Source organism: Grampus griseus, assembly GCF_964374135.1.
Source record: "Grampus griseus genome assembly, chromosome: 11".
Classification (NCBI taxonomy): Eukaryota; Metazoa; Chordata; class Mammalia; order Artiodactyla; family Delphinidae; genus Grampus; species Grampus griseus.
The window spans coordinates 55,547,580-55,575,163 of record NC_139005.1 but is presented as its reverse complement, the minus strand read 5'-3'; the positions used below and the strand labels follow the sequence as shown (position 1 = coordinate 55,575,163).

The 27,584-nt window shown below is 34.4% G+C and overlaps 2 protein-coding genes across 4 annotated transcripts in view; both read right to left on the bottom strand.

Moving 5' to 3' along the window:
• Positions 1–23,385, bottom strand: part of LYZ (lysozyme) — a 60,562-nt gene extending 37,177 nt beyond the window's left edge. The window contains exon 1 of the mRNA XM_082666064.1: positions 23,302–23,385. The gene's annotated coding sequence lies outside the window, so the exon portion shown is untranslated. The remainder of the gene's footprint in view (positions 1–23,301) is intronic.
• Positions 11,892–27,584, bottom strand: part of CPSF6 (cleavage and polyadenylation specific factor 6) — a 33,618-nt gene continuing 17,925 nt past the window's right edge. For 2 of the 3 annotated variants that reach the window (XM_082666061.1, XM_082666063.1), the window contains 4 exons: positions 26,430–26,545; positions 25,782–25,935; positions 23,302–23,491; positions 11,892–16,693 (listed from right to left, as the gene is read on the bottom strand). In XM_082666061.1, coding sequence (XP_082522187.1) covers positions 23,305–23,491; positions 25,782–25,935; positions 26,430–26,545 — 457 coding nt within the window. In that variant the 3' untranslated portion in view covers positions 11,892–16,693; positions 23,302–23,304. Of the gene's footprint in view, positions 16,694–23,301; positions 23,495–25,781; positions 25,936–26,429; positions 26,546–27,584 lie in introns of all 3 variants that reach the window. The other variant, XM_082666062.1, reaches the window with a different exon arrangement.

The window sequence follows — 27,584 nt, the reverse complement described above, 5'->3', positions numbered from 1 at the left end:
AACTTGTCTTCTGAAACCCCCCTCATTTTCTCTCCCTCCCTCCTTTCTTCCTTCCTCTTCCCCCCCCCCCCCCCCCCCCCCCCGCTTCTTTCTCTCCTCTCTCTCTTCCCCGGTTCTCTTACAGGCTGCCGCCTCTGTCTTTTTGGTTGCATCATTCTATTTTCCCTATTTCTAGGCATAGGAGTCCTCTATGGTTCAGGCTGCTGACATTTTTTTCTTTATCTATCATTCTCTCAGTGACCTCATCTGGTCCCACTGCTTTAAATAGTATTTAGACACTGATACCTTGCACAGTCATATCTTTAGCCATGAAATTGTCTCTGAATTCCAGATATGTACATCCAAATGACTACTTGATATCTCCACTTGGTAGTCTAATCGTTCTCTCAAACTCAACATACCCAACATGAAACTTTTTATTCCTGCTCCCACCAGAAAATGTTTCTACCCCACCCTCCAGTCTTCTTTATCTCATTTTTTTATTTCTTAGGTCAAAAACTATAGAGATAGCCTTGATTTCTTTCTCTCACATTCACCTTTTGTCCATCAACAAATGTAGCTGGCTTTAAAATATACTCAGTCTCACTGCTTCTCCACTGCTATTACCTTAATCAAAACCACTTTAGGGACTCCCCGGGTGGTCCAGTGGTTAAGACTTCGCCTTCCATTGCAGGGGGTGCAGGTCTGATCCCTGGTCGGGGAGCTAAGATTCCCACATGCCTTGCAGCCAAAAAACCAAAACATAAAACAGAAGCAATATTGTAACAAATTCAATAAAGACTTTAAAAAAATGGTCCACATCAAAAAAAAGAAAAATCTTAAAAAAAAAAAAACACTTTAATTTCAAACCTACACTAATGCAAAATCATTCCAGTTGGTCTACCTGCTACCACAACTGCTCCCTAACAGCCTCTTCTTCAGATAGCAACCTGTGATAAAACTTAGGATTATATCACTCCTCTACTCATATCTTTCCAAGTTTCCTGTCACACCATGAGTAAAAGCGAAAATCTTTACCATTCCTTATAAAGCCCTACACAATCATGCCCCCAAACACTTCCCTAAACTCATTTCTGACCATTCTCCTCTTCCCTCATCCTACCATCCTTTGCTGCTTCACTTACCCTTTAGGGCATCTCCACTTACCATTCCCTCTGCTAGAATGGTCTTCTCCTTGATATCTACATAGCTGACTCCTTCACTATCTTTGGATCTCTGTTCAAACTGCACCTTATAAAAAAGGGCCTTCCCTGATGAACCTGTATAAAAATATCCTGCCTTATTTCACTTAATAACTTTAACACCAATTGGTATATTTGACCATTGTCTATCTTTCCTCATTAAAAATAAGCTCCAAGAGAAGAGGGATGTTGTCTGTTCCACTCAGTGCTGCATTTCTAGCTCCTAGATCTGTGGTCAGCACATTTGTTAAATGAATGAATCTCTCCTACCTGGAGAGAGATGCTAACTATACAATGTCCTGGTTTGAACACCATATATGACTTCACATAAACCCCTCTTCCAAGACATCCTGAATACTGCAGCACCACCTCTTTTGGGGCTAACCCTTAAAAGCATGCACATAAAAGCACTCAAAAAGTGAAGTTCATGAGCTATATGTTCTTCAGCCAAGTTAGCTCCATAATATCCAAAAATAACTCAGTCATAGAAGATTGGGAGCCCCCCAAATTGATGAAAATATATCCACTGCTTCAGAGAAAAATTACCTTTTCATTTCTTCACTAATCTTGAGATGAAGGAATTTTTTTTTCCAATCTGGCCCTTAGAACAGTGCCTGGCATCTAGTAAGCAACTCAGTAATTCCTGAAAGAATGAATACACAGAACCCATTGGTAATTAAGGCCTTTCAAATATTGGAAGACACTTCACTGCCACCCACATATCGATAGCTTCCCTAACCCATCTTGGCCTGCCACCTAGTGGTAGTTGCTTCCAACACTATGCTAGGGTCCATTCTGTCCTAAGAAGACTCTTTCTGGTAATCTCCATCTTAGCTAATTTCTTCAAGAAGCGGACTCCAACTGAGGTCATCATTCCAAGATTTGGGAGCCGTTAGCACAAGCAGCTGTTTTTCAAAACAGTTTTTGAAAAAAAAGGAGGCACCACATCACCGTAAGGAGGACAGAGATGGTTTGGCACATGTATACTACTAAGAGCAAAGGCTCACCCAGAGTGGCTCTAGGAGGCATAGAACTCCAGAACAGTCTGCTCGACGAGGGAGGACGACTCTTCAGTCTACATCCAAGTACAATGATTGTACTGACCACTGCATCCCATCTAAGACAATGAACACACAAAATATACTCGTGTGCAGCCTGACATGCAACTCAAAGTTTCAGAATGTTTATCTTGTTACTGACCATTGTTGGCAATTGCACTTATCCCAACACCCACTCTAGTACGCTGGGACACTGGTGACCAGGCACGTAGCTTCCTTTAACCAGTATGGTGTTAAGACTAATTTTAAGGCTGTTTTGAGAGCAAGTAGTGTCATAAGCTCACTTCTAATATAAACCTTATGCTTTACATTGATGTTATTTGAAATAAAACACAACAAAGCAATGGTAGTTTTTCCAAACTACACATCTTTCTTTCATGTTGAGAATAGAGCAGGAGGCTAGTTATAACATTATCTGCTATCGCCATGCCCTCAATGGATTGTGCTATCTCCTACTTCAAGTCAACTCGTGCTCAAATAAATTTTCAGATATAAATAGGAAATCAACTGTTTTAGAGTAGCATTTGTAATGTTTTTGGAAAAATACCTTAAGTATTATCTTAAATACTCGTTAGTAGCATTATCTAGGTATGATGATAGCTTGATCTAGAACTCAGTTGCACTTAACACAACAAAAGGCTATTTCTATCACTGCTATTTTATTGTGTATTAAATATATCTAAAATGTATAGTTACAGTTCAAAGAGTAAAAACACATGAGTACCAACCATTCCGATTAACAAATACATTATGCCACCTGAGGAGCCTCCTGTGGCATGCTCCCTTGACTGTATTCCTCTACCTCCCTGCCTCCGGAACTATTATGCTAAATGTTGTTCGTGACTTCCTTGAACTTTTCTATTGTTTTCTTTACATAGGAATCTCTAATACACACTTAAAATTTTGCCTGTCTTGGAACTTTATATAAATAGAATAATACGGTGTGAATTCTGTGACTTGCTTCTTCCAGTCAATATAATTGTAAGACTCATTTATGGTGTTGTGTGTAGCTAGAGTTCTTGTCTTTCCAGCCTATGTAGTATTTCATTATTATGGATGCCCTGCTATTTATCTACTCTATTGTTGGTGGGCATCTGAGCCATTTCCAGTTTTTTTGCTGTTGGAAATAATGTTGCTATATACATTCTTGTAAATGCCTCCAAGTACAAAGACACAAGTTTCCCTGGTGTATACATGCACCTTTACTTTACAAAGCAATGCTAAACTGTTTTCCAAAGTGGTTTTAACAATTCAGACCCTTTCCAGCAGTATTCTTCATTGCACCATCTCCTAGCCAATACTTAGAACTGATTAAACTTTTTTTGGGGGGGGGGCGCCAATCTAGTAGGTGTGAAATGGTACCTGTGATTTCAATATGCATTTCCTAGATTACTAATGAAGTTGGGTATCATTTCATATATTTATGGAATATTGTGTGAAATATCAGTTCATGTCTGTTGCCCATTTTTCTACTGGATTTCTGTCATTCTCTTATAGGTCTGTAGCTTATTATATATTCTTGATATTAATCCTTTGTCAGTTTTATGTGTTCCAAGTGTCTTCCCCAGTTTGGGGCTTCTCTTTTCACTTTGTGGTGTCTTTTAATGAACAGTTCTTAATTTATTCACATTTATCAATCTTTCCTTTTATGATTTGTACTTGTATCTTAAGAAATCCTTCTCTAATCCAAGTTCATAAAATTATTTCCTATATTTTCTTCTTAATAGACTAGCTTTGCCTCTCCCATTAAATCCACATTTAATACACCTAGAATTGATATTTACGTATAACATTAGGTAGATCCCATTTTTCTATTTCAGTATAATCCACAGCATTTCCATCTTAGCATAAAATCTAGCTTTCATATATATGTGGTTTCTGGTCCCTCTATATTGTTTCATGGCCTACTTATTTATTCGTGTACAAAGTCTGCACTATCTTATTACAGGCCTTGGTATGTGACAAGAGCAACTCTTCCCTCTCTTCGTTATCATTTGCTTTTAACTCCGCATAAAGTTTAGATAGAGACTGTCATATCCAGTAAGACCTGACAAACCTCTTGGAATTTTAATTGGATTTGCACTGATGCTAAGTTAACTTGGAGGGAATAGCCATATTTACATTAAATCTTCCTATTCATGAACATGGTATGTCCATTGATTTGGGTCTATATGAACGCCTTCCATTAGATGTTTAAAACTTTCTCCTAAAGGGCTTGCACATCTTTTATTAGATTTAAAACTAGCTACTTTATATCTAGTTTCTATATTGATGTTGTGTCCACAAAGCTTTCTAACCTTTTGATTCTAATAATTTATCTGTAGAATCTTTCATACCATCTCCTATCTTCTGTAACTAATGACCAGTAAATCCCACTGTCACATTCTCTAGATTTGCTCTTCTGACCCTAAAGTGGATTACTGCTCTGCTATTGAATCTTCCTAAATTTGTTTCCTCACCTGTAAAATGAGGAACTCCAATGGAATTGATTTGATGCTTACATTAAAAATACCACCTGGGAAAGTGGCCAACATATATTAGTCTCTTCAATGGCTTTCTTCCAGACAGCACATCGTTTTCTTTCTTTGTGTATTCATGGTATTTTGCACATGGCAGTCATTTTGAGTATTCACTGAGTATAAATTACTTTATTTCCTGACTCCTGAAGGGCAAAAAAATATTCCTTGGCTTATGTCCCCTTCCTGAATGCCAATTTTAGCAGAGTGGCCACTCAAACGCTAAAAAAAGATAGGCTTTTTCACCTCAGGTTAAAAACAAAAGAAGTATTATATAGCTAAGTAAAATTAAGCCCACACTCTTATACCTACCACAGAATTCTATTCAGAATGACATTAGAATACTATACTTTTCAAAGAAATGTTAAATATATTCTCCATATAACCTATATATAAATACAAAATTCCTTCCCTTCAAATGACCCTTATTACGTGCACTGAGCAAATTTAGAAATATTTTCAGTATAACGATGGAAATAAAAAAGGTTTTATTAACTGACTTCATCGGAATATTATCATTATTATTTTGATCTTTTGGTTTGACTATATTGCTGTGACTTAATAGGGACAATGATTAGAAAAGAATCCTTCAGATCTTTCTTGGATAAGAGCCTGGCTTGAATTTTTCAGTTCTTGAGTTTGTCCTTAATTAGTTATTACTTTGGGTCCGAACGCATACACTTATCTGTTTCCTCAATTATAAAATGAACTTACTAAATTACAACTTACCCTTTTTTCTTACATAGTTATCACTAGATGGCAGCACACTAATATTTTAAAATATTAAGCCTCTGTAAAAAAAAATCACAATATTTTAATATATCAATTTTCACCTCTAAAATCGATAATTTTTAAAGCACCCATCATTGAAAAGGATGTGGAGAAATACGCATTTTCACATACAGCTGTGGTGAAGGTCAATCAGAGGGCAACTTCATGTGTCAAAAACCTCAATTGTTCATACTTATTGAATCAAGCACCAAAAGAAACTTTTTGGAAAAGATGTGCATTTAGATTTACTTGTAAGGATTTTCATCCTTTAAAAAGGAGTTTCATCCTTTGTATCCTTTATACAAGTCAAAAGTCTAGTGAGATAACCTGAGTACCCAATGCCCTCCACATAACCTACCTGTACAGTCTCTCTATAAAACTGACTTATTAACACAAAATTCATGTCCAAGAACGTCTGCTTACTAATTACATTACATAAGATTCAGTGCGTGTGTTCCTAAACTATATCGATAGTATTTTTTCCTGTGATTTCATGACTTAACATTATGTAAACCAATAAAATGTGAGTGCAAACACAACTGGTTCAATGTAAAGTACGTTAAGTGCTTTGGAAAAACTGGCTAAAGATGAGCCACTTTAAAAATCAGTTGATAAAGAGGGACATTACACAATGAGAAAGAGGTCCATTCTCCAAGAAGACGTAATTCTTTTTTTTTTTTTTTTTTTTTTTTTTTTTGTGGTACGCGGGCCTCTCAATGTTGTGGCCTCTCCCGTTGCGGAGCACAGGCTCCGGACGCGCAGGCCCAGCGGCCATGGCTCACAGGCCCAGCCGCTCCGCGGCATGTGGGATCTTCCCGGACCGGGGCACGAACCCGTGTCCCCTGCATCGGCAGGCGGACTCTCAACCACTGCGCCACCAGGGAAGCCCGAAGACATAGTTCTTAATGTGTATGTGCCTAACAACAGAATATCAAACTACATGAGGCGAAAACTGATGGAACTCCAGGAAAAAAAAATTAATTAAATAAAAATCACAGTCCACAATGTCATACCTCACACCCAACAAGATGGCTACTAGAAGAAAAATGGAAAATAGGTTTAGTAAAAATGTGGAGAAACTTAAATTCTCATGCATGGCTTGTGGAAATATAAAATGGTATAGCTGTTGTGGAAAAGCTTCAGGGTTCCTCAAAAAGTTAAATATAGAATTACCATATGATCCAACAATTCCACTCCTAGGTATATATCTAAAAGAATTTCAAGAAGAGACTCAAACAGATACTTGTACACCAATGTTCACAGCAGCATTATTCACCACAGCCAAAAGGTGGAAACCACCCAAATGTCCACTGACAAATTGATAACCAAAATGTGGTATATACATACAATGGAATATTCACTCTTAAAAGTAATGAAATTCTAACACATGCTACAATGTGCATTTTGAAAACATTACGCTAAGCGAAATAAGCCAGCACATAGGACCAAATATTGTGTAATTTTACTCATATAATGTACCTAGGACACACAAATTCATAGAAAGTACGGTAGAGGTTGCCAGGCTAGAGGGGCTAGAAGTGGGACAGGAATGGGGAGTTACTGTTTAGTGGGTACAGAATTTGTTTAGGATGTTCAGAAATGTATAGTGGTAATGGCTGCACATTGTGAATGTACTTAATGCCACTAAAATGTGTATTTAAAATGGTTTAAATGGCAATTTTTGTTATATACAATTTGAAAGATGCTGAAATTAGCTCTTACAACTGTACTACCAATAAGCATAAGCTAACAGGATAACGTGGTAGACCTAAACCTTAAGGACATTCATTCATTATTTACTGAACATCTATGTGCCATACCCTTATGTAGGCACTTACAAGATACACGCTTTCATGTGCCTGATAGTCAAACAGACAACAAAGATAACATCTTGTGCTAGGTAACAACATATATTATGTTAGGTAACACATAGAAAAATAAAGCAGAACTAAGGGAGATATTGGGTTCCATTCTTCAATAGAAAGGTGAAAATAAATCTCATTAAAATGATACTGTCATGCAGATATCCAAAGCATTCCAAGCAAGGAAAACGGCCCATACAAAGGCTAAGAGAGAGGAATATGCCTGGACTGTTTGAAAAAGGCCAGGGGAATTCCCTGGCTGTTCAGTGGTTAGAACTCTTGAGTTCTCACTGCCGAGGGCCCAGGTTCAACCCCTGGTGGGGGAACTAAGATCTCACAAGCCATGTGGCATGGCCAAAAAAGGAGGCGAGAATGGCTGGAATGCAGCGAACATGGGGAAAGGTACTGGGAGGTCTGGTTAGACAAGTAATAGGAGCCAAATTATGGAGGAACCTTTTAAGGACTGGAGTTTTACTCTAGTACAAATGGGGAGCCATAGCAGGATTCTGAACAGAAACGACAGAAGCTCTGACAGCTGTGCTAAGAACAAACTGCAGGGAGGCAGGAGTGGAAAGCACAGAGAGCTGTTAGGAATCACTGCAGTAATACAGGCAAAGAATGAGCGCAGTGCAAGCAGTAATGGGCTGTCAGATTCTAGGTATTTTCTGTGGTGGACAAGATTTCCTGATGTACTGGATATGGGGTGTGAGAAGAGTCAATAATTTCAGGTTTTGACCCTAAGCATTTGAAATGATGTTGATGTTAGCTGTTAAGGACGACTGCGGGCTGAGCAGGTGGTGGGGAATGGGTGAGGATGAAAGAATTCAACCTTGGCATGTTATGTTTGGGATGCCTGTTTGATATTCAAGTAGAGATGTCGGTAGACACTTAAATCTCCAGTTTGAGAAAAAGGTCTGAATCGGAAATATAAATTTAGAAACTGACAGCATATTAATACTTAGAGCCATGAGACAGGAAAAGAGGACCAAGGAATGCAGGGAGGCTAAGCCTCCTGGAGTACCCCACAATTCAAAGGTTAGGGAAGAGAAACAGAAGACTAAGAAGGATGTAAGGAATAATAAAATTTTAAATTAAAAATCTTCATTTATGACCCCATTTTATCTGCCTATTTATGTTGAACTGATCAACTTCTAATAAGAGGGCATGTTCCATCCTCAACATTCACGTAAGCATGTGAAACAACTGGTAAAAGGTACCTTCAGGTCATCTCACCCAGGGGTGAGGAGTTGTGCCATTTATCTCCCTCCTCCCTTTAGTGTTCATCTACATACTCAGATCATTTAGAAAGCCAAGGACAACATAAAACTGATTACCACAGAAGTTTATAGGTAGGCAGTTTCCCGGTGTGTAGATATACACAGCATGTTGGCTGCCAGCCATCCTGAAACAATTTCTGAGATGCATAAAAATGATTTCAACAAATGTTTACAATGGATACACTATTATTAATTGTGAAAAGCCAGTCATCACTAAATTCAGCAAATAACAATTAGCTCCAGTCTTCAGTCTGCAAATCACTTTCTAATAAAGTGAGCATGTTCTTAGGCTAAGTTAGATGCTTAGTTAGATTCCAGCATTTTGTTTTCATTTTCTCCCTTACTTGGGAAAAGCTGAAGAAAGAGTAATGTAAAATGACTTACCAGTTTCAGGGGAAAAAGAACTAAAGTGGTACACAGTGATACTCGAGTTTCTATACTGCAATGGGGTGCGGCCCAATTCCTGAGTCAATGCCAAATTTTCCCACAATGTTAAATTAACATTTCCACAAATGTTACTCATTGATCTTATATCTAACAGGACAGCTACAGGAATTATGTCAGTAGAACCTGTACAACTATTAATATGAAATTTTTTAAAATAAAAATAACGAGATACAACTGAGTTGCTATGGTCCGTCCTATACAGCACAGTATATTTTACAGAACAGGTATGTTCAGTATTTGTGGAAATGAACATTTTTTGTTTTGTTTTGTTTGGCCGCACTGCACGGCATGTGGGATCTTAGCTCCCTGACCAGGGATCTAAACCCTGCACCTCCCCCCTCCTCCCCCCCTGCCCCGCCCCCGGCATTGGAACAGCACAGTCCCAAGCACTGGCCGGCCAGGGAAGTCCCAGAAATGAACATTTTAAAGTAATATACTCCTAAATGCTTACAGCTATCAATAAAGCTTTTTAATTTAGCACTTAACAGCAGTCTTAGTTTGATAACCATTCAGCACACAAGCTGTGTGGATTTGCAGTCATAAACCTACTCTAACTTCAACTCACCATTCTGCTAGCCATAACCCCTCAGAGCCTGTTGGCCCACTTGTAAAAGGAGAAAACCACCTTGCGTATTCGACAGGGTAAGAAACTCTATCGAGATAATAGGTACAACAGCAATTTTTAAAAAATGCTCATGGATGGACCTTGAGCATATGCTAAGTAAAATAAGCCAGACAAGTACCCTATGATATCATTTATATGCGGAATATAAAAAATCAAACATGTAATGAATCCTGATGGCACTCCCCCCACCCCCCAAAAAACAATGAGGGCATGGGTGATTCTATTCTGCAGCTGGGTTGACAGCCATTAAATTGAAAAATGATGAAGACTCTCCCCATTATTTAGTTTCTTCTCTATTTTAATTGTTACTACAAAGTTATGGCTTTAATCCACATGTCTTCTAAACTCCAAAACCATAACTAATGAATACATGACTACTTGCTATTTCTTGGATCTCAAAGGCATTAAATTCAGTGTCTATCTTTTTCCAGTGTTTCCCATCTCAGGCAATGACATACCTACCACTAAGCTCTAAACATCATCCTTCCAAACTTTCAGTTATTACCATTTTTGTCTCAAGTCTTTCACCAAATCAACTTTTCTCCACCACTATTATTCCCACTATCTCTCTAGTCAAAGACTCTTGCAATAGTTTCACTGGTTTACCTCATCTATTCTTTACCTGATTTAACGTGCAGCCAAGCTTTCAGAAATGCTTTGACACTACACACACTTCAGTGATGCCACATCATTCCTGGGACAATCTTTAGTGTGATTTACAAGCCCTGCAGTCTTGGTCCTTGTCTGTTTCTTGAGTCCCACACACAGGCCATGTTCTTCACTCCCTACTTCAGTCAAATCAGTATTCTTCCTAATATGCTCCCTCATACCAAAAGGTCTTTTGTGCAAACCTCCCTTTGCCTAGAAGGTATTCCCCTTCCCTTTTCCCCAAGTTAAATCTTATTCCTTCTTCAGGACTCGGTGTAACTTAAGGAAGTAAACTATTTTCTCAAGTTTTCCTATAAGTCATAGGTTTTTTGAAAGGTTTGTAAAAAATATACATGTATTCCTTATCTAACACTGAAAATAGCAACTGACTGGAATTGATATAACATGAAAATTCAAGAACTGTTAGTGAAATATAAAAGAGAAACAAAGATACAAGACAAGACAGCATTGGAAACTATTTCTAATATCATTTACTTTTGGAATTAAAACTAGAAGACTGGGAAAATTCTGTCTACGAATCCTTTATTATTATTATTATTTGGTCGCACCACATAGCTTGCAGGGATCTTAGTTCCCTGCTCAGGGATCGAACCTGTGCCCCTGCAGTGGAAGTTCCGAGTCTTAAGCATTGGACCGCCAAGGAATTCCCTTACAAATCCTTTATTAAAAAGCTCCCTCTTTCACTAAATCAGGCCTTGACTGACTCCTATTAAGTTTTGTGTAGCACCTGATTAAAAGATGTTCCCAATAATCTTTTCTTTCAAATACTCTTCAAGAGACTCAATTAACTCAATGCAAGTGAGGATCAATGAACACAATCCTCTTTAAAATGTAAACATGTAAAAAAGAATATTAGGGAAACTAATAAAACCTCAAGCACAATTTTAATGGGGTCGCAGAAAGAGATCCTAGTAATGGTCATTTATTTATTATATCGTTATTTCAATTGTTCAGAATTGCTACCTTCAACATAGACTGAATCCTACAGATGAGAAATCTGGGGTCTGATTTAACACCTGGCACACATATCTTTATTGAAATCATAATTTGTTACTGTTTAAAAAGTACTCTATTACTTCAAAGCTAGTATGAAATATTTTTGCTGCAACCTAGAAACATTTTTACTTGATTAAAGTCTAGTAAGGTTAATAATCCTCTAAAATTAGATAAATATTTTCTGAATCTTAGACTTAAAAATAAAGCAGCCTAGAAATCTTTTAGGTTTCTAAATCCTAATTTAGTCACATATCATCTGCTTTAAAGACCATCAAAAGGCCAATACAAAAGAAAATGACCAGTATCTAGGAGGCTGGCTTAAAGATAAAATACAAACAGTACAATTTCTGTTATACTGCATATTGCAATTAGATATGAATTATTCACACCATACACAATGGTTAAAAAATTATAAATCAAACAAACAAGACAAACTGCAAAGTATTATAAAAACTGTGTTTTATTTTCAATACAAGATAAATACCATGCTCATTACTAGTGCAGTTTAAAGGCCAACAATGGCCATATAGCAAACTGCTGAACAGTCACCTAAATGCTAAAGAAAGAAAAGACAGAAAGTAAACATTAAACACAAAATTGCAATTACAAACATTTTAATAAAATGGGATAAGCTTTTTAATAGAAGCGAATATGGAAGTCTACTTCTCAGGGACACCAAAAAGATGTTTATTTGATCAAATATCACCTTACCTTTTGCACAGAAATCTTATTGTGAAGTCACCATAGAGTCAATAGCTAAAATTTTAAGACTTTCTTTGGCCTTCTGGTATTAGTCAAATTATTTACAAACCATGGTTCAGTAATGCATGTATACTGGTAATATGATACAGTTTTTTGTTAAGGGCGTTCGATTAAAAATTGTAAAACAACTTTGTAAGGCTGTACAAGGCTGTAAACTACTTTGCTAATATACCATGGAATGAAGAGGAAGAAGGAATAATAGACCTTTCTTTAAGGCTAAAGTCAATGTTATAGATGCATTCCTTAGAATACATTATGATTTACCCCAAAGGATCCTTTCCCATTAAATACCACCTGAGTACTACAATTTTCAAAGTAAAAAAATAAACACGAATTCACCATTTTAAAATAATTTAACTTACAGAAAGAATGCTGAGAAGTGTTACGCAGTAACAATGAGACAAAAAGAACACATCTTCAAAATGAAATGTTTTCACTAAATGCAGGGTCTGTCCAATTATGAAATTAATGTAAAACATTTACACCCATGGCGGAGTTTTAGGATACTCCCACAGGAAAAACTCTCCGTAGTATTTATTATCTGCAGATACCATTTCAAGATTTGTGTGACTTCAATTAAACTCCACCTAACATTTTAAAAAACTTCCATTACAATATGCTAATTAATATAGCAGGAAGTCTTTAAAACATTAACATCTGTCTATACCTAACCAAGTGTTTATATGTCCCATACAAAAACCATGGTAGCTGCATACTCAGAGTGAATGCCAACAACCTGAAATTTTAAAGAAATTGGTTAAGACAAACCTAAATCAATCTGAACAAGATACAACTGCCTGAATATTTTGAATATTCATAGAAATTCATATTGCTTCTTTCTAATACCAAGAAAGAAGAACTTCCTCCCAGAAGCCTAGACATTTTAACACATTTTGTATTTCAACTTACAATAAGATACTTTAATCCTGAATCTTCTGAGTTCTCTAAATCAAAAATCTCACATTACAAACATAAGGAATGCTATATGTAAGGCCACATCTTAATAAATTTATAATTTTTGGTTGAATATTTATTAAAAAATTAGTCTAAGGCTTCTAAGAGTCAAGTTGCTAAAAAATAAAATACACCAGTGTTTAAACTGAAGGTTAACGTAAAAAACAACACACACACACACTGTAAAAACAGAAAAATACTTTGCTACAAAAATCCCACTTAATATATTTTAGCACAAAAATGTCTAATGTGTACAATGGGTAAGCGTGCACTTAAAGTACATACAATTATGGGAAATATTACAGATGGCTATGGGATGCAAATGAACTTAATGAATAAAATTTAAAAGGCAGTTATCTGTAAAACAGCTAGGATCTCAATACTGTATTCTCAGTAAAGAAACAGAACATAAACTTCCTCTTAAAATAACAAGCTGAAGCTTAAAACACAAAAGTGAAGCCATCTTACAAGATACAGAAAACGCAATGATCATTCAGGTATGAAAACCAAAATGTCAGAGCGCGCCAACAGAAAGTCTTGTAGTAGCATCTCATTGTATAAAACAGTATGTATTTAGGTTATTGGCACATTTAAATACATAAGGGAAAGAAAGTCTTTACCCTTCCAACAAATTTTCCCCCTCACTATAAAATGTTATACAACATTCATTAAAATCTCCATGTTTATTTTAAGAACTGACCTTAAACTAGTAGAAAACAAAGCAATATTCTCCACAGGAGAATTAACTGAAAGTAATACCTTAAGCTACAATCTATAAGTTTTTTGTGAACTCCAAATTGTAGTTAACTGCTTAAGAATATTCTAAGTAAATGGGCTAAACTATGATCATTAGCCACTGTAACTTACTCCGAATCTTGCTTATAAAAATTGACAAAATAAACACTTATAAATTTATACTGGAATATCCTTTCCAAAACCTATGTCCATTAACCAAAAGCAGCACATTCAATTCAAAGTACTGCTTCAAAAGCAATACCATTCAGGTGCTGCATCACTCATTCATAACTTTACTGGCTGAAAGGAATGTGATGGCATAGCACTAACAAGTGCTATGGTTTAAAATTAAATTCAGTTTTGTTTTCATATCCACTATAATTATTATTAAGAAGAAATGAAAAGATCTCTGGGACTCTTTTTTTGGTGTCTATGTAGAGACTTATCTCTTTGGATTGTTTTTAAAGATTTAAAAAAATTTTCAAATAACATCAGCCCATTAAAAAAAAAAGGGATATGAAGAATAAAACATAGCTTGCATTTTCACCTTCATTGCTATATATTCATGTATCAGATAAAGACTTGGCAAAAACTGGTCAAATCAAAAAGTTATTCCCTTCTGATAACATTTATAATACACTAGCAGCAAACAATTCTAGTACACTCACATTGTCTGCAACAAAAGTCACGTAATGAGATCAGCCAAGTAGGGAGAAGAGTGATATAGTATGAGCAATTAAAGGGTTCCACTGATTAAAAAAAAAAAAAAAAAAAAAAAATGAAAAGGTAAATGAAGGATTTAATTAGTACAAAATTTCCAGTTTTCATTTCAAGTTCAAGCACAGTTAAGATTTTTATGATCCCATTTTTAAATTGTTCAGAGAAAATTGTATCCTTATGGACATTTACTTACCTTTTAAGCTTACTATTAACTAATTCCCTTGTAATATATTTATGTCCATACTTCTTCGCATTACAGCATTGTAATATAAAAAAAATCTAAGAAATAAAACTAACAACATCTATACACAAAGCAAGAAAACTGATTTTGATACAACTCTCAAATGTTAAAAAGGCAACTGCATTTTCAACAAGATAGAACACTTAAAAAATCATTTCTGAGAGCAAACAGTTCTGACAAACACCAATGATTCCATGCACAAATACTCTAACCACAAAATGTTTTAAAAATAAAGCTGGCAATAATATGGATAATTTAAAACAGCTAATTCTGCAAGAACTGGTATGATGGTGGACAACATGAAAGTAAAGAACTGCAGTTCTCTGGAGGGCCTCTAAGGTTGCACTTACATAATATTTAGGGTGCCTAAACAAGCAACATCCTAAAATTTGGCTATACGTTTAAAAAAAGAAAAAAAAGGAAGTGTATTATCAGAAGATCTCTCAAAGATAATCAGATTTTAAAAACATTAAAAAACATTAACTTGCTTAAGGATTTTAACTCAAATTTCTGAAGTAATGATTCAGAATGAACTTTCTATAAAAATGTCTAATCAAATTGACACTCTGCCTATGCTAATTTTACAATTAAGAACACATGCTAGCCAGGTGCTTTTAATGTGGGCTTATATGCAAGGCAGGTTTGAAGAAAATCTTTGATTAGGTTAACTTTAGCATGAATTAATAGGTTGCATGAATACACAGAACTCCTTAAACTATGGAGATCGGTACACCTATAATCTCCTATTACACATATAGGAGAATACAACCCAATGTTAATAAACATCACACCCTTCAGAAATCTATTTCCTGTAACTGGAAAATAAAACTAAGGCTTTCTTTACTCACATTTGTCTGCTGCGCGGCTGCCTATATTTACGTTGCCCATGGCTTCAACAATAAACCATAAGCACTATCAATATAAAATAGCTAATAACTGCCACATCAAATCAGAACTGTCAAAATATTTCTTCAATGCTAGCAGTTTACAATTAAGCGTTTCAGTACACCTGTGTTGTAATTAAGCTGCATTACTGTAGCAAATCACGTGTGGGTTTTTACTAAAATGTTAAAACCACAAAATCTTTGTTGACCCCTAACACAATGACTGGGTTGTTATGTTGTGAAATTTCAGTTTTTACAAGTTTACATACCATTCAGCAAAGTCACAAGCTTAACTAGGTAAAAACAGCTAGAAAAGCAGAATATAGAAATATTAAATACCCATGTAATCACCTATTCTAATATCAAAATCAAGGGCAAGAGACACTTAATTAGTATGTTTAATTCACTGAACGCAAGATTAGATTGATGCATATCCAAAAATGCTATTGCAATGTTTTTTTAAAGGACAGTATAAATGTCGTAGTAACATTATCTTTAGATATTGCTGAACACAAGACTTTCCCTGAGGTGTAAACATCAAATAACTTGAACAGCTTTACACATCAGCCCCATTAAACAGTTTATTACAACACTACATCTATTGTAATCAAAGTGGTGCTGTTTACAGACATTATCGTATGAACATTTTTAACAAGAACAAACTACTATAAAACAAGCATTTACTTGACGTTTTTTTCCAATTGCTTGCACATTATAATGGCCAAATGTATATAACCAGTAATAAAGTTGCAAAAGCTATAACTTTTTAAATCACACAGGTTTCCTTCAAATAAAACAGGTAAGCAACATAAAAAATAAAAGTAGAGCTACTGGTTACCATTTATGCAGATTTGCTTTATTCAGATCTATTCCTGTTCATTTTATCCATGAATCCTTACAGGTTCAGTTCAATCACAAGAAGCAAACTGCTGGACAAGCGTCATTTTTCCCCCATGAAGACTGTTTTGTCTTGGAAGGTGTTCCTCTTCCTTCAGCTGTAATGTGTCAAAATTTATGATGTAGATTTTGCTATTCCCCATAATACACAGAAAAATGCTGGCTTAACTATACATACACAAGTCGTGCATCTACTTCACTGTTATGTATTCTAACACAAAATAAGAATTAACTGAAACAGTAGCTGCCTTTGTGATGGAGAAAGGCTCCCAAATGTATGTGATTAAAACTGAGACATTCTGATTTCATTCTTCTTAAATATTATTGCCTTATAAATTTAATGACTGAAACGGAAATGAAAATGTAGCAGCTACTGTTTCTGTGAAGATGGAAACATTTATAAGTCATTTTCTAAAGTATGCGTACTACAAAAATAAATGGAAAAACACTTGGATGATTTTAATGTAAATATTATTATCATTCACCCACATAAATTCTATATAACTCATAAACAATTAAATGAGAACTGAATATAAATGCAAAAAATTATTTTACAGATTAGTTGTATTTATTTGACATACAGGAACTTCTGCAAATGTTATAAATCAAACGGTCCTCCATGTTACAAAATTTATAAATATAAGCTCAGTATGCACATTTAAATAAATGACATCCACGTACAAATCTTTAGACATATACAAATTTATAACATTACTGTCCCTCTATTCCACCTACACTGAAATATCTGATGTAAATATATAAACTAAGCTGAAACAAGCTAAATGGGAATCTACAATGATAAATTTCATTGAAAACTCACATAAAGAAATAAAACCCCAATAAATGAGATAACCTAAAGTTTCAGGAGTACATAAATATGCAAACTTCAGGTAGAGGTTCACAAAAGAAACACTGAAGTAACGTGGATATAAGTGATCACTTGAAACACCAGATATTTAAAATATAAATTCCAAGAGAGTGTTTCAATAATATGATGTAAAAGGCAAAAGGGCACAATGTTTAGTGATAGTATTCCATAAAAGTAACTGAAAAATACTTTTTGCTCTACAATTAAGAGTAATTAATATTCTGTCACAACTATAAATCTTCTTCTATGTCCTTTCCTCCTCAATTAGGGTGTAAGCATCTTAACAGCATCAGTACACATACGCATTCACATTGCCTAGCAGTAAAAACTTAAATTTTACAACTACAAAATGAAAAAGCAGATGTTATAATCCTGGACTTTTAATAGTTTTTAATTTGCCCATATTTTTCAAATAGATACTTAAGCCATTTCTAATGTTACCTTTCATGTATTTTATCTTATGCTGATAAAGCTTTTGGTGGAATTATTTCATGGAAAAAATCTAGAAAGGTAGCTTCACACATTTTATCTTTACTACTTTGCAATATACGTAAAAAAACTGGTATTGAAGTATTAAAGAGAGACAAGGCATATGTTCTAATCTGAAAAAATAGATTAATGGGAAATTCATAAATCTTATTGCAAAAAGATGTTTATCTCCCTAGTTATTTTATCATGCTGGAAGGGATTTAAATAAGAGGGAAAAATTAAGTCACAGTGAGCAAAACAAAAATACCCAACCCTTCCAAAAAACATGGCATACTCTGCAATTTTGTATCACTCCAATGGAGAATTTTTACTATTTTTTAGGTAGAGAATCCTATTGTGAAATTACAACACATATCTTTAGGATGAATGCACTTATCTTTTGTCTTATAGATAGATCTTTACTATTAATAAGTCTCTAATTTTCACCATACAGACAAAATCTGGGGGATAATCTGACAGCTTTTATTTCTATTTCTAAACATTTTACATTTATCCATTTGGAAATACAAAATTTTACAATCTCAAAAAAAAAAAGAAAAAGCAAATTTGAAGGCAATACAACCCATTTCCAATAACCCAATTCCATATTATAGTCTCAAGTTTCTAAGTAGAAATCTACATAAACACAGATATCAAAAAGAAGCTTAAAGTGACGAATACATTCAACGGTCATGTTTTCAGAATACCATGTGGTCAAATCTGTAATGTCAAAGCCACACAATTTCTTGCTTTAGCTATCAGTTATAGAAGGAAGATCTATGTAAGCAGTTGTTAAAAAAACTAAGACAGATGGAATCTATGGCTCTTTAATGAAGTATATAAAGTGAGCACTAAGTTAAAATTTCAATACAGAGAAGCACCTGCATTTTGAGATAATGCAAGATCAAGTCAATACTAACAACTCAAATTACGAGTGTTTCTATTAGAAAACTTATCCAAGCAAATTTACTGGTATCAGTTAATTCACCTTTCAGGTAGAAGATTCAAATATATATTAGATATGGATCTTTTACAGGTTTTCACATTAATACACTGAATAAGAAGGATTCTAATATAATTTTAGAGATATACTTTTATTAATGCAGTATAATAAAATTCACTTTTTTCTTAATGAGAGGAAAGGAGATGAAGTGGGCAAAAGAACTAGAAGTATCTAAATACAAGTGAACTCTTTAAAATCAAAATTCCTTCTTGCATTGACTAGAACATATTACAAAATCCTGTTTGTTGTAGATGTTTACAAAAAACTCCCTTACTACCAAAACATTTCGTACTTTCATCTTTGCATCTCTGCAGATAGTACTTACCTCATTTTAACTAACGCATTTCATTACACTATAAAACATATACAGGATTGTTGCTCTAGGCAGTTCACTAAATAGTAGAAATAAACTTCACAGTTAAAGAATACCCAGCTTTGCCCAAAAAATTTGACAAAATGGACATTTCAAAATAAGCTGCTGTGTGATTTAGATTTCACTGTGAGAGTTAAAACATGCTACCACCAAGGCAAAGTAGTAAATTTGGACAGCATATATGACACCCTTACTCCTTTTTTGGTTATTAGATTTCCTTTAAACAATGCTAACTATTCATTCAAATCATTATTTATTCAAAACAATCTAATTTACAAACTAGAACAATGGTAGTAAATTTCACACTGAGATGAAGGTGAGAGATCAAGGTGACTCACATTGGCACTGATTTTTATTTTCAAACAGGGAACATTAATCATTTGTAAACAAAACCGTATTCTTAAACCACAGTGAGCAAAACACACACTATACATCCATTCTAGGATCACTTTTTACCCTCTTCTCACTTTAATTAACATAACTGTGTAGTCAGGCAGGTTTTGCAAATAATACTAAAAGCAAGGAAAATTAGAGTGAAAATAATGAAAGCTGGCATATCCAGATGAAGCGGTTAGGATATATGGGGAAACAATAAACACAGGGCTGGACAGTATTAGTCAGATCTCAGATGACTTAAGAGTTGCAGAAATAATTTTTAAATCTCATTACCACCCGTATCATTCATCAGATGATTAGAAGAATTTAATTTTCACATAAGACTCGAAGTTAACATTAACTCTTGAGGAGATAAAAGCATCTTAACATTTACGCAAGAACTTTTGATTCTTTTGGCTTCCCCCTGCCAAATTAATGCAAAGCTATAAATTGAATAAGGAATGCAAAACACCCTAAATCTTGTGCAATGACAACAAAATCTAAGATCATGGTATTTGTGAAAGGAGAAAAGTAATCATACAGCAAAGGAAAGTATAGTTACTTAACCTATAGCCCGTATATGATGCTTAAAATCTAATCAAAGGAATGGATAATGATTTGAGAATGTAAACATCATGTGTCAGAGAGAGGAAAAGCATGAATAGAGTATTTAAAAAAATAATTTCAGTTCATTACTCTTCAGTATACAAAGAAAAGTGGAACTGTTAACAGAAATCACTGAGTAGGGTTGTTCCCAGCAAGTAATAAGAGGAACACAAAAGAAAACAACTATGAAAACAAAATTATTTCTGTAAAAAGCATATAATCTTAAAACACTGAACTACTTTTGTTTTGCTCAGAGTGGTCTGAGAATAGAGGCAGAAATTACAGAATATGAAGCACAATATATTTACATGCTGAAATTTACAATACCGATATTCCCATTAAAATATTATATATTTGAACTTAGATATTCAAGGCTTTTAGAAAAACTAATACATTTTTTAAATGAGAGAATGCAATTAACATTACCAACAGTTCAAACACACAAAAAAATTAAGATGGGACAGACATTAACAGCTTGCCAACATCATTTAAGTTTCCAGTTAAATTAAGAACTTGCCCTTTTAGCCATTCATCATCACTTTAATAATAGATTACATTATTGTTTTATTTGCATACAGACTTACTACTGACATTCACTTTAGCTTCCAAGTTACTCTTATTCCATTCAGTCCATTTAAGATTTACATGAAAGTTCAAAAGGACTCATATTTTAAAACTTCTAAAAAAGGTCAATAGACCTCATTATGATGGTGATTAAATGTGCAGATATTTTTTATTTGCTCAAAAAAGTTTTTCACTCAGATATATTTAATCCCAGTCCCTACCCATTTATTCACATCTATGTTCACAATAAATACTGTTTGGTATAGCAAAGGTACAATATTCCAGGATAACAGAATTTTTTGCACTGGAAATGCTTATGTAAAATTTTGCTTGGATGAAGGCACATAACAATATTACAACTCAATTCTGATTAATGCACAAACAAAACATGGGAATTTTGGTATGGTACACATCAGTGATTAAGAAAAAATGTCAACAATAGTTTGCAAGTTAGGAATTCATAGTTAATGTCTGAACGTAATGAAACTCAAACCATGATATAGTTAGGTGTACCCATTACCGGAATGTAATGTTAATTCAAAGTATTTAAAATTAACAATGGACCTTTCAGAAGGAGTTTACTTAACTATGCTAAAACCATTAAGAAGACTTGTTAATTAACTTTGGGTATAAACTGGCTCAGAATGCCCTTGATGGGCATATCCAATCTTGGAGATGACTGAAAATGTATGCAAGTTCCATTATCATGACTTCAGTAACTAGAAGCTTGTTGATAACTGACAGAGTCTAAATAAAAATATAAATTGAAGGACCTGTACCTTACTTTAAATGAAATGGCTGATATACGTTAAACATTTCCCTAAGTTGGCCACAATTCACCTTAAGCACTGATGGGCACTGAGAATTTTTTCATAAGATGGGATCAGATCTATAACTGGGGGGTGGGGTGGGCGGGAGTGGGAGAGGCAGAGGGCTACATCTTTAAAATTTAGTATTTAGTCTTACATGATACAACATTCAGTTCTTACATCCAAAAACAGTATCAATTTCAATAAGCTTAGTTTTAAAAATAAAAAGTTTTGCCTCATATTAAAATAATGTTTTGAGAATTATTTATGTTAAGTTCTATAATACAGTACATGGAGAACTATTTTAAAATTAAGGTTTTGATATATATTCAAAATGCATGGAAAAGTATTAAAACTTGCCTTTTTACTTCAAAAAGCCCTTAAAACTGTATAATGTAATAGGTTATTTGTGTACCATAAAAATAAGACTTACATGCTTATTTTCTAAGTAATATTACTTAAAAAGGATCTCGTTTGCTAAAATATATCTAAAGAAACTGTTATTTTGTCACAGAATTACATACAATCCTTTGATTTTGCCCATAACAATTTAAATACTAGCAATTACCATAATTGAATTTTCAATATTTCCCAATTTTATTTTATGGAAAATAATCATGTAAAGAGTAATTACCAATAAGGGGTTTGTTTTAGCCTAATTTATTTTGGATATGCCACCAACATATGAAGAAAAAAAAAATCTGTTTACAGAATAACCTTTGTGTCACATGCACAAGCCTTACAGTGCCCTCTCCCCACTTTTCACATGAATAAACGCTGTTCACAAATATAAAAATAAAATTACACGTGAAAATGAAGTATAAACAGACAACTCTTCCCGCTTTATGAAAAATGTACACAATAGTTTTAAAATACAGAAAAAAAAGACACAATGATTATGGTTTATGAATGAAACATCAAAGAAAATTATTTCAAGGTTATTCTAACCTGGGATGTATGATTTGGTACAATTTATAATTCTCTATATGGAATACCCTGAATCCATTTTAATTGAGTAACTTTCTTATCTTCTTTGCAAATTAAAGAATACTGTTTCTTTTCTTTTAAAAACAAAACCCAGATGGCAGGAAAAGTGTCTTTTCTAAAAAAAAAAAAAAAGTTTTTCTCAATGCTGAGAAACCACTCTCCTATATTCTTCCTGTATTATAAACTATTATACTGTCAGATTTTCTTTAAAATTTTTAGGGATAAATAAAGTTAGTTCAAGGAAAGAAACTTTATTTTTTGAAGTCCAAGCATACTATATATAGTATGAATTAACTCCCTATATTTTATATTTTAAATCACATGAAAACTGTATGTGATTAAGAGAATTCCAATTTTTAGATTTTTAGAAGTAGACAATGAGTCCTCTTGATTATTTCTTAGGACCATTAACAACCTGAAACCTAAAAGCTGTAGCTCAAGCAAGCAACACAATATTTAAGGATAAGAGGTCAAAATGTTTACCTGTTATTACTCACCTGTCATTTATCTCAGATGTTTCCAGAAGATTAAATTCAGAACAAGTAGTTGAACCATGTAAAATGTGGGTATATACTGCATAAACAATAGCCTCGGAGTTATAATTACTATTAATAATACATATGTTAAATACAACAGGAACAAGGAATACCCACCTTCTAACGATGACGATACTCGCGCTCTCGGTCGCGCTCTCGATCGCGGTCCCGGTCCCGGTCCCGGTGTCTCTCTCGTTCTCTGCTTCTCTCTCTGTAATAATCATCATGACGATCTCTACTGCGGGATTTATGACGCCGACTCTTTTCTCGTGATCTACTATGATCCCTTTCTCTTGATCGTTCACGTCTTCTAAAAGAAATTACTGGATTAATGCTCTCCATAATTAGATAGCTTAAAAAGATATTCAATATTTTGGTGTTTAAAAATACCTATGGCAAAAAATAACTTATAAATCTAATTTAAACTAAAATATCCTGAACTGCCAATAATGATTTACTCACGTACAAGCATGAACTAGAAACCCCATTTTTAAAAACATTCACCCGGGACTTCCCTGGTGGTCCAACGGTTAAGACTCCTCGCTCCCAATGCAGGGGGGTCTTGGGTTTGATCCCTGGTCAGGGAACTAGATCCCGAATGCCACAACTAAAAATCGCATGTGCCGCAACTAAGACCCGGCGCAGCCAAATAAATAAAAATTGGGAACCAGACACACCATGGCAATACACCATATCATCTATTACATCTATTATAACTAGCAGCCTAAAACAGACATGTAGTATTTACTGAATGAAAAGCAGAAAGGTAAAGGAGAGAAAATTTCAAAGGACTTGTGTTTCAAGCTAAAGAACATACAGAAGGTAGTTTTTTAGACACAAAATTCATGAAATCACTCAATATATAATGAGACTTAAATACATAAAACTACCACCCATTAATACATGTTACCTAAACCTATATGTAAATATCAATTTTACATTTAAAACTAGCCAAAATATGGTTCATCATGAGTGTTACCCCACTAAGAAACTTCCTAATGAAATATATTCGTAGATATGCTTGGGGGGGGGGTGGTGCTGAGGGGCATGGTGGGAAGCAGAGAAGAAACTTAGTAAACATGACCACCAGAAAAGACTGAGATACTATTCTCATTTTTATTTAATAAAGAGAAATGTTTCATGAACTGCCTTTAAAAACAACAACAAAAAACAGGTACTTTAACCAGAGTATGTATCTTAGAAATCCTACTATTCTAAATTCTGAAATTCACAACAAGGAAATAACAACTGGCTATTAGTTTAATCTCTATTTTGTATTTCTGCACCAGACAGCTCAACTTAGCAAACATTATTAAGTGCTAAGCCTGTGATTAAAGTAGAAGTTATTATTCTGGACTTAAATAGTTAAAAGAAGACTATATAAGATACGGTCTTCAGCTGTAACAAATGTGTTCAGGTCCAAACATCTTTATACTGGGTCAAAAAGGTAATAATCATAAAGTTGTGGACTATGACAAAGACAAGCTCTCTTTTCCTAACTTAATGAAGACAACTCTACCACTAGATAAAGTACACTAAAGACCTGAAAGTATCATGTCAAGGTTAAAGATCTACCTTTTGAAAATATGTAAAATTTCAAGGTTAGCAGTAATGCCAAAAAAAGGAACTGCCTAATCAAAATAAAAATACTAAGAAATAGATTATTAACTCCTTTTTTCAAGAAATATTTATTTAGCACCCAATCTGTACCAAGCACTGTTTCATCATTACAAATATTGTAGCGAACAAGACAGGTAAGGTCCTTTCCATCTTTCGATGTGTTCTAGTGAAAAAAAATGTGCATTAGTAACAAATAAGAATAGACTGTAGTAAGTATTATGAAAAATAAACAGAATGAACATGACAGAATAACCTGAGAGAAGACCCCTCTTAGCAAGTTAGATTGAGTTGAGGCATGAAGGATAAGGAGCCAGCTATTAGAGCCAGGGAAAAGGACTCCCAGCAGAAGAAATACGAAGTACAAAAACAGCAAGGTGGGCATAAATACCAAGTACAAAAACAGTGAGGTGCGGCTTCCCTGGTGGCGCAGTGGTTGAGTCTGCCTGCCGATACAGGGGACATGGGTTTGTGCCCCAGTCCGGGAAGATCCCACATGCCGCGGAGTGGCTGGGCCCGTGAGCCATGGCCGCTGAGCCTGCGCGTCCGCAGCCTGTGCTCCAAAACGGGAGAGGCCACAACAGTGAGAGGCCCGCGTACCGCAAAAAACAAACCCAAACAAAACAGTGAGGTGGGCAAGTGCTTGATGTGTCAAGAAGAAAAGGGAGACCAATGTGGCGAGAGAACAGTGAGCCAGAGGAGAGGTACACAGTGAGGCTGAAAAGATAGATAGAACTATATCACACAGCACTTCAATATTTACAGTCTTATTCTAAGAATAACTGGAAGCCACGAAGGGTTTTAAGCAAGCAAACACCTAACATTTGATTTAGGGTTTAAACAAAAACAATAACAAGATCACATTAGCTGCTAAGTAAACAGTAATAAGTAAAATCAAAGTCCTATAAAGTCCCAAACACAGTATTTTTTCTATTTGCAAAGCAGTAGTTTTAAACAGACATGAGACAGGAAAGTTTTACCTTGATCCAGAACCATAAGACTTGGATTCAATTCCATGAAGGCAATCTTGCAAAGAGCTAATAAGAACTTTGCAACGATCATCAGCAGATACTTTGGATTGTTTAATTAAAGAAATTGCAGTTACCAATGTCTCAATAGCACTCCCATAATCACCTGTGAGTGGAAGGAGAGGGGCCGAAGTCAAATAAATTTTGTTTTCAAAATATCACCAAACCATTTGGGGCAACCATTTTACAAAAGGAATGCACTTTAAAATCACTACAGAAGATGTCTTAATTTTTCTCAGAGTTTCACCATTCTGAAAGGCTTTAATGTACATGAAGTTAACACCACTTGTTACTATTATAGCTGTGTGAAACACATAATCATTTAGTAAATATGAGAATAAATGAGCTGCCTTAAGGTCCCTGAGCCATTAAATGTCAGGGCTAATATTTAAATTTACACCTAAAATTTTTAAATTAGGAGTTTTTCCACTACACTGTGACATCAGTTCCCTTCAATGCCTTTTAAATAAAGTATAGGTAATGATTTGTAAATATAAAAATAACTACTACATGTAGATGACCCATCTTCAAGACTGTACTTTTTAGGTCATTCCTAATAACATAAATAAGAAATGTTAATACAGAAATAAATATACAAACCAGCACTGGCATCAGACACAGCTCTTGAAATAGCACTGCTTGAGATTGCCCTATTTCTATTCATGATTTCTTCAAACTCAGCTTCACTCAATGGTGTTCTTGCAGTATCCATTTCCCTGTAAAATCGAAATAAACCTTAAATCATACTCAAAAGATTTTCTAAATTAGTCACAATAGTGTAAAGCAATTCAAATAATTGCTTTTGACAAGTGCCTTAGAGCTAATAGTTACTTTTTCAGATTGAAATGTGATCTTTTTCCTACGAAGAGAAGGTCTAAGCAAAATTCCCTTATCTTTCAGCTGAAATAAAGTAGCAACTTAGAGACCTCATCTTTCTGGAGGCCAGAAATTATGTATTTACATAAGTATAATATACTATTTTTCAGAGTCATACAAAAACAGATATAATAAATTGTTCTGATGTCCCGACACATATGTATATCTAAACAAAAAATCCTGACTGCAAAAAATACAACCCTACACTATCAAGGGATGGAATTTGGTTTCATTTATATTTGGATCCTCTAGGCACAAGGCCCAATTCATAAGAGAAGGATAATAAATGTCTGTTGGACTAATAAAATTTCAGGAGGGAGAAGACTTTAGACTTATCTTGTTTGCCACTGAATCCCTAGAAGGATATCTGGCAAATAAAAGGCACTCAGTACCTGTAAATATTTGTTGGAAAAAAACAGTAAAATCCCAAGATTTTCTAAAGCTGCTGGACAACTTTAAAAATTGTGACTGCATGTGCAGTATAGGAAAAGGTAAACTTTTTGCCATCTTAGTTATTAGTTATTAGGTAGGATGTTGAACTGAGGTAAGCAGTAGCAGTTCATTCTAATGAAATGAGGAAACAGCTAATATAACCTTCTTCATGTTTATAAGGTATTATTGTTATTCCCAAAACTTTATAAACAGCCCAACCAAATCACAAGTTGTTCAAAATCCATGTATGATTTCAATTAATTTCTGTGACTCATACCCATCTGATGCCCTAAAAAAAAAAAAACCCACGCAAGATAATCAGTTTTCTCCAATTTTCAATTAAAAATTACTCAATAATAACTAAAAATATATACACAAATATATTTTAAGAAAAACTGACACTGTAGAAATTCTATTATGTTAGAAAAAAGACATGAGATTCAAATT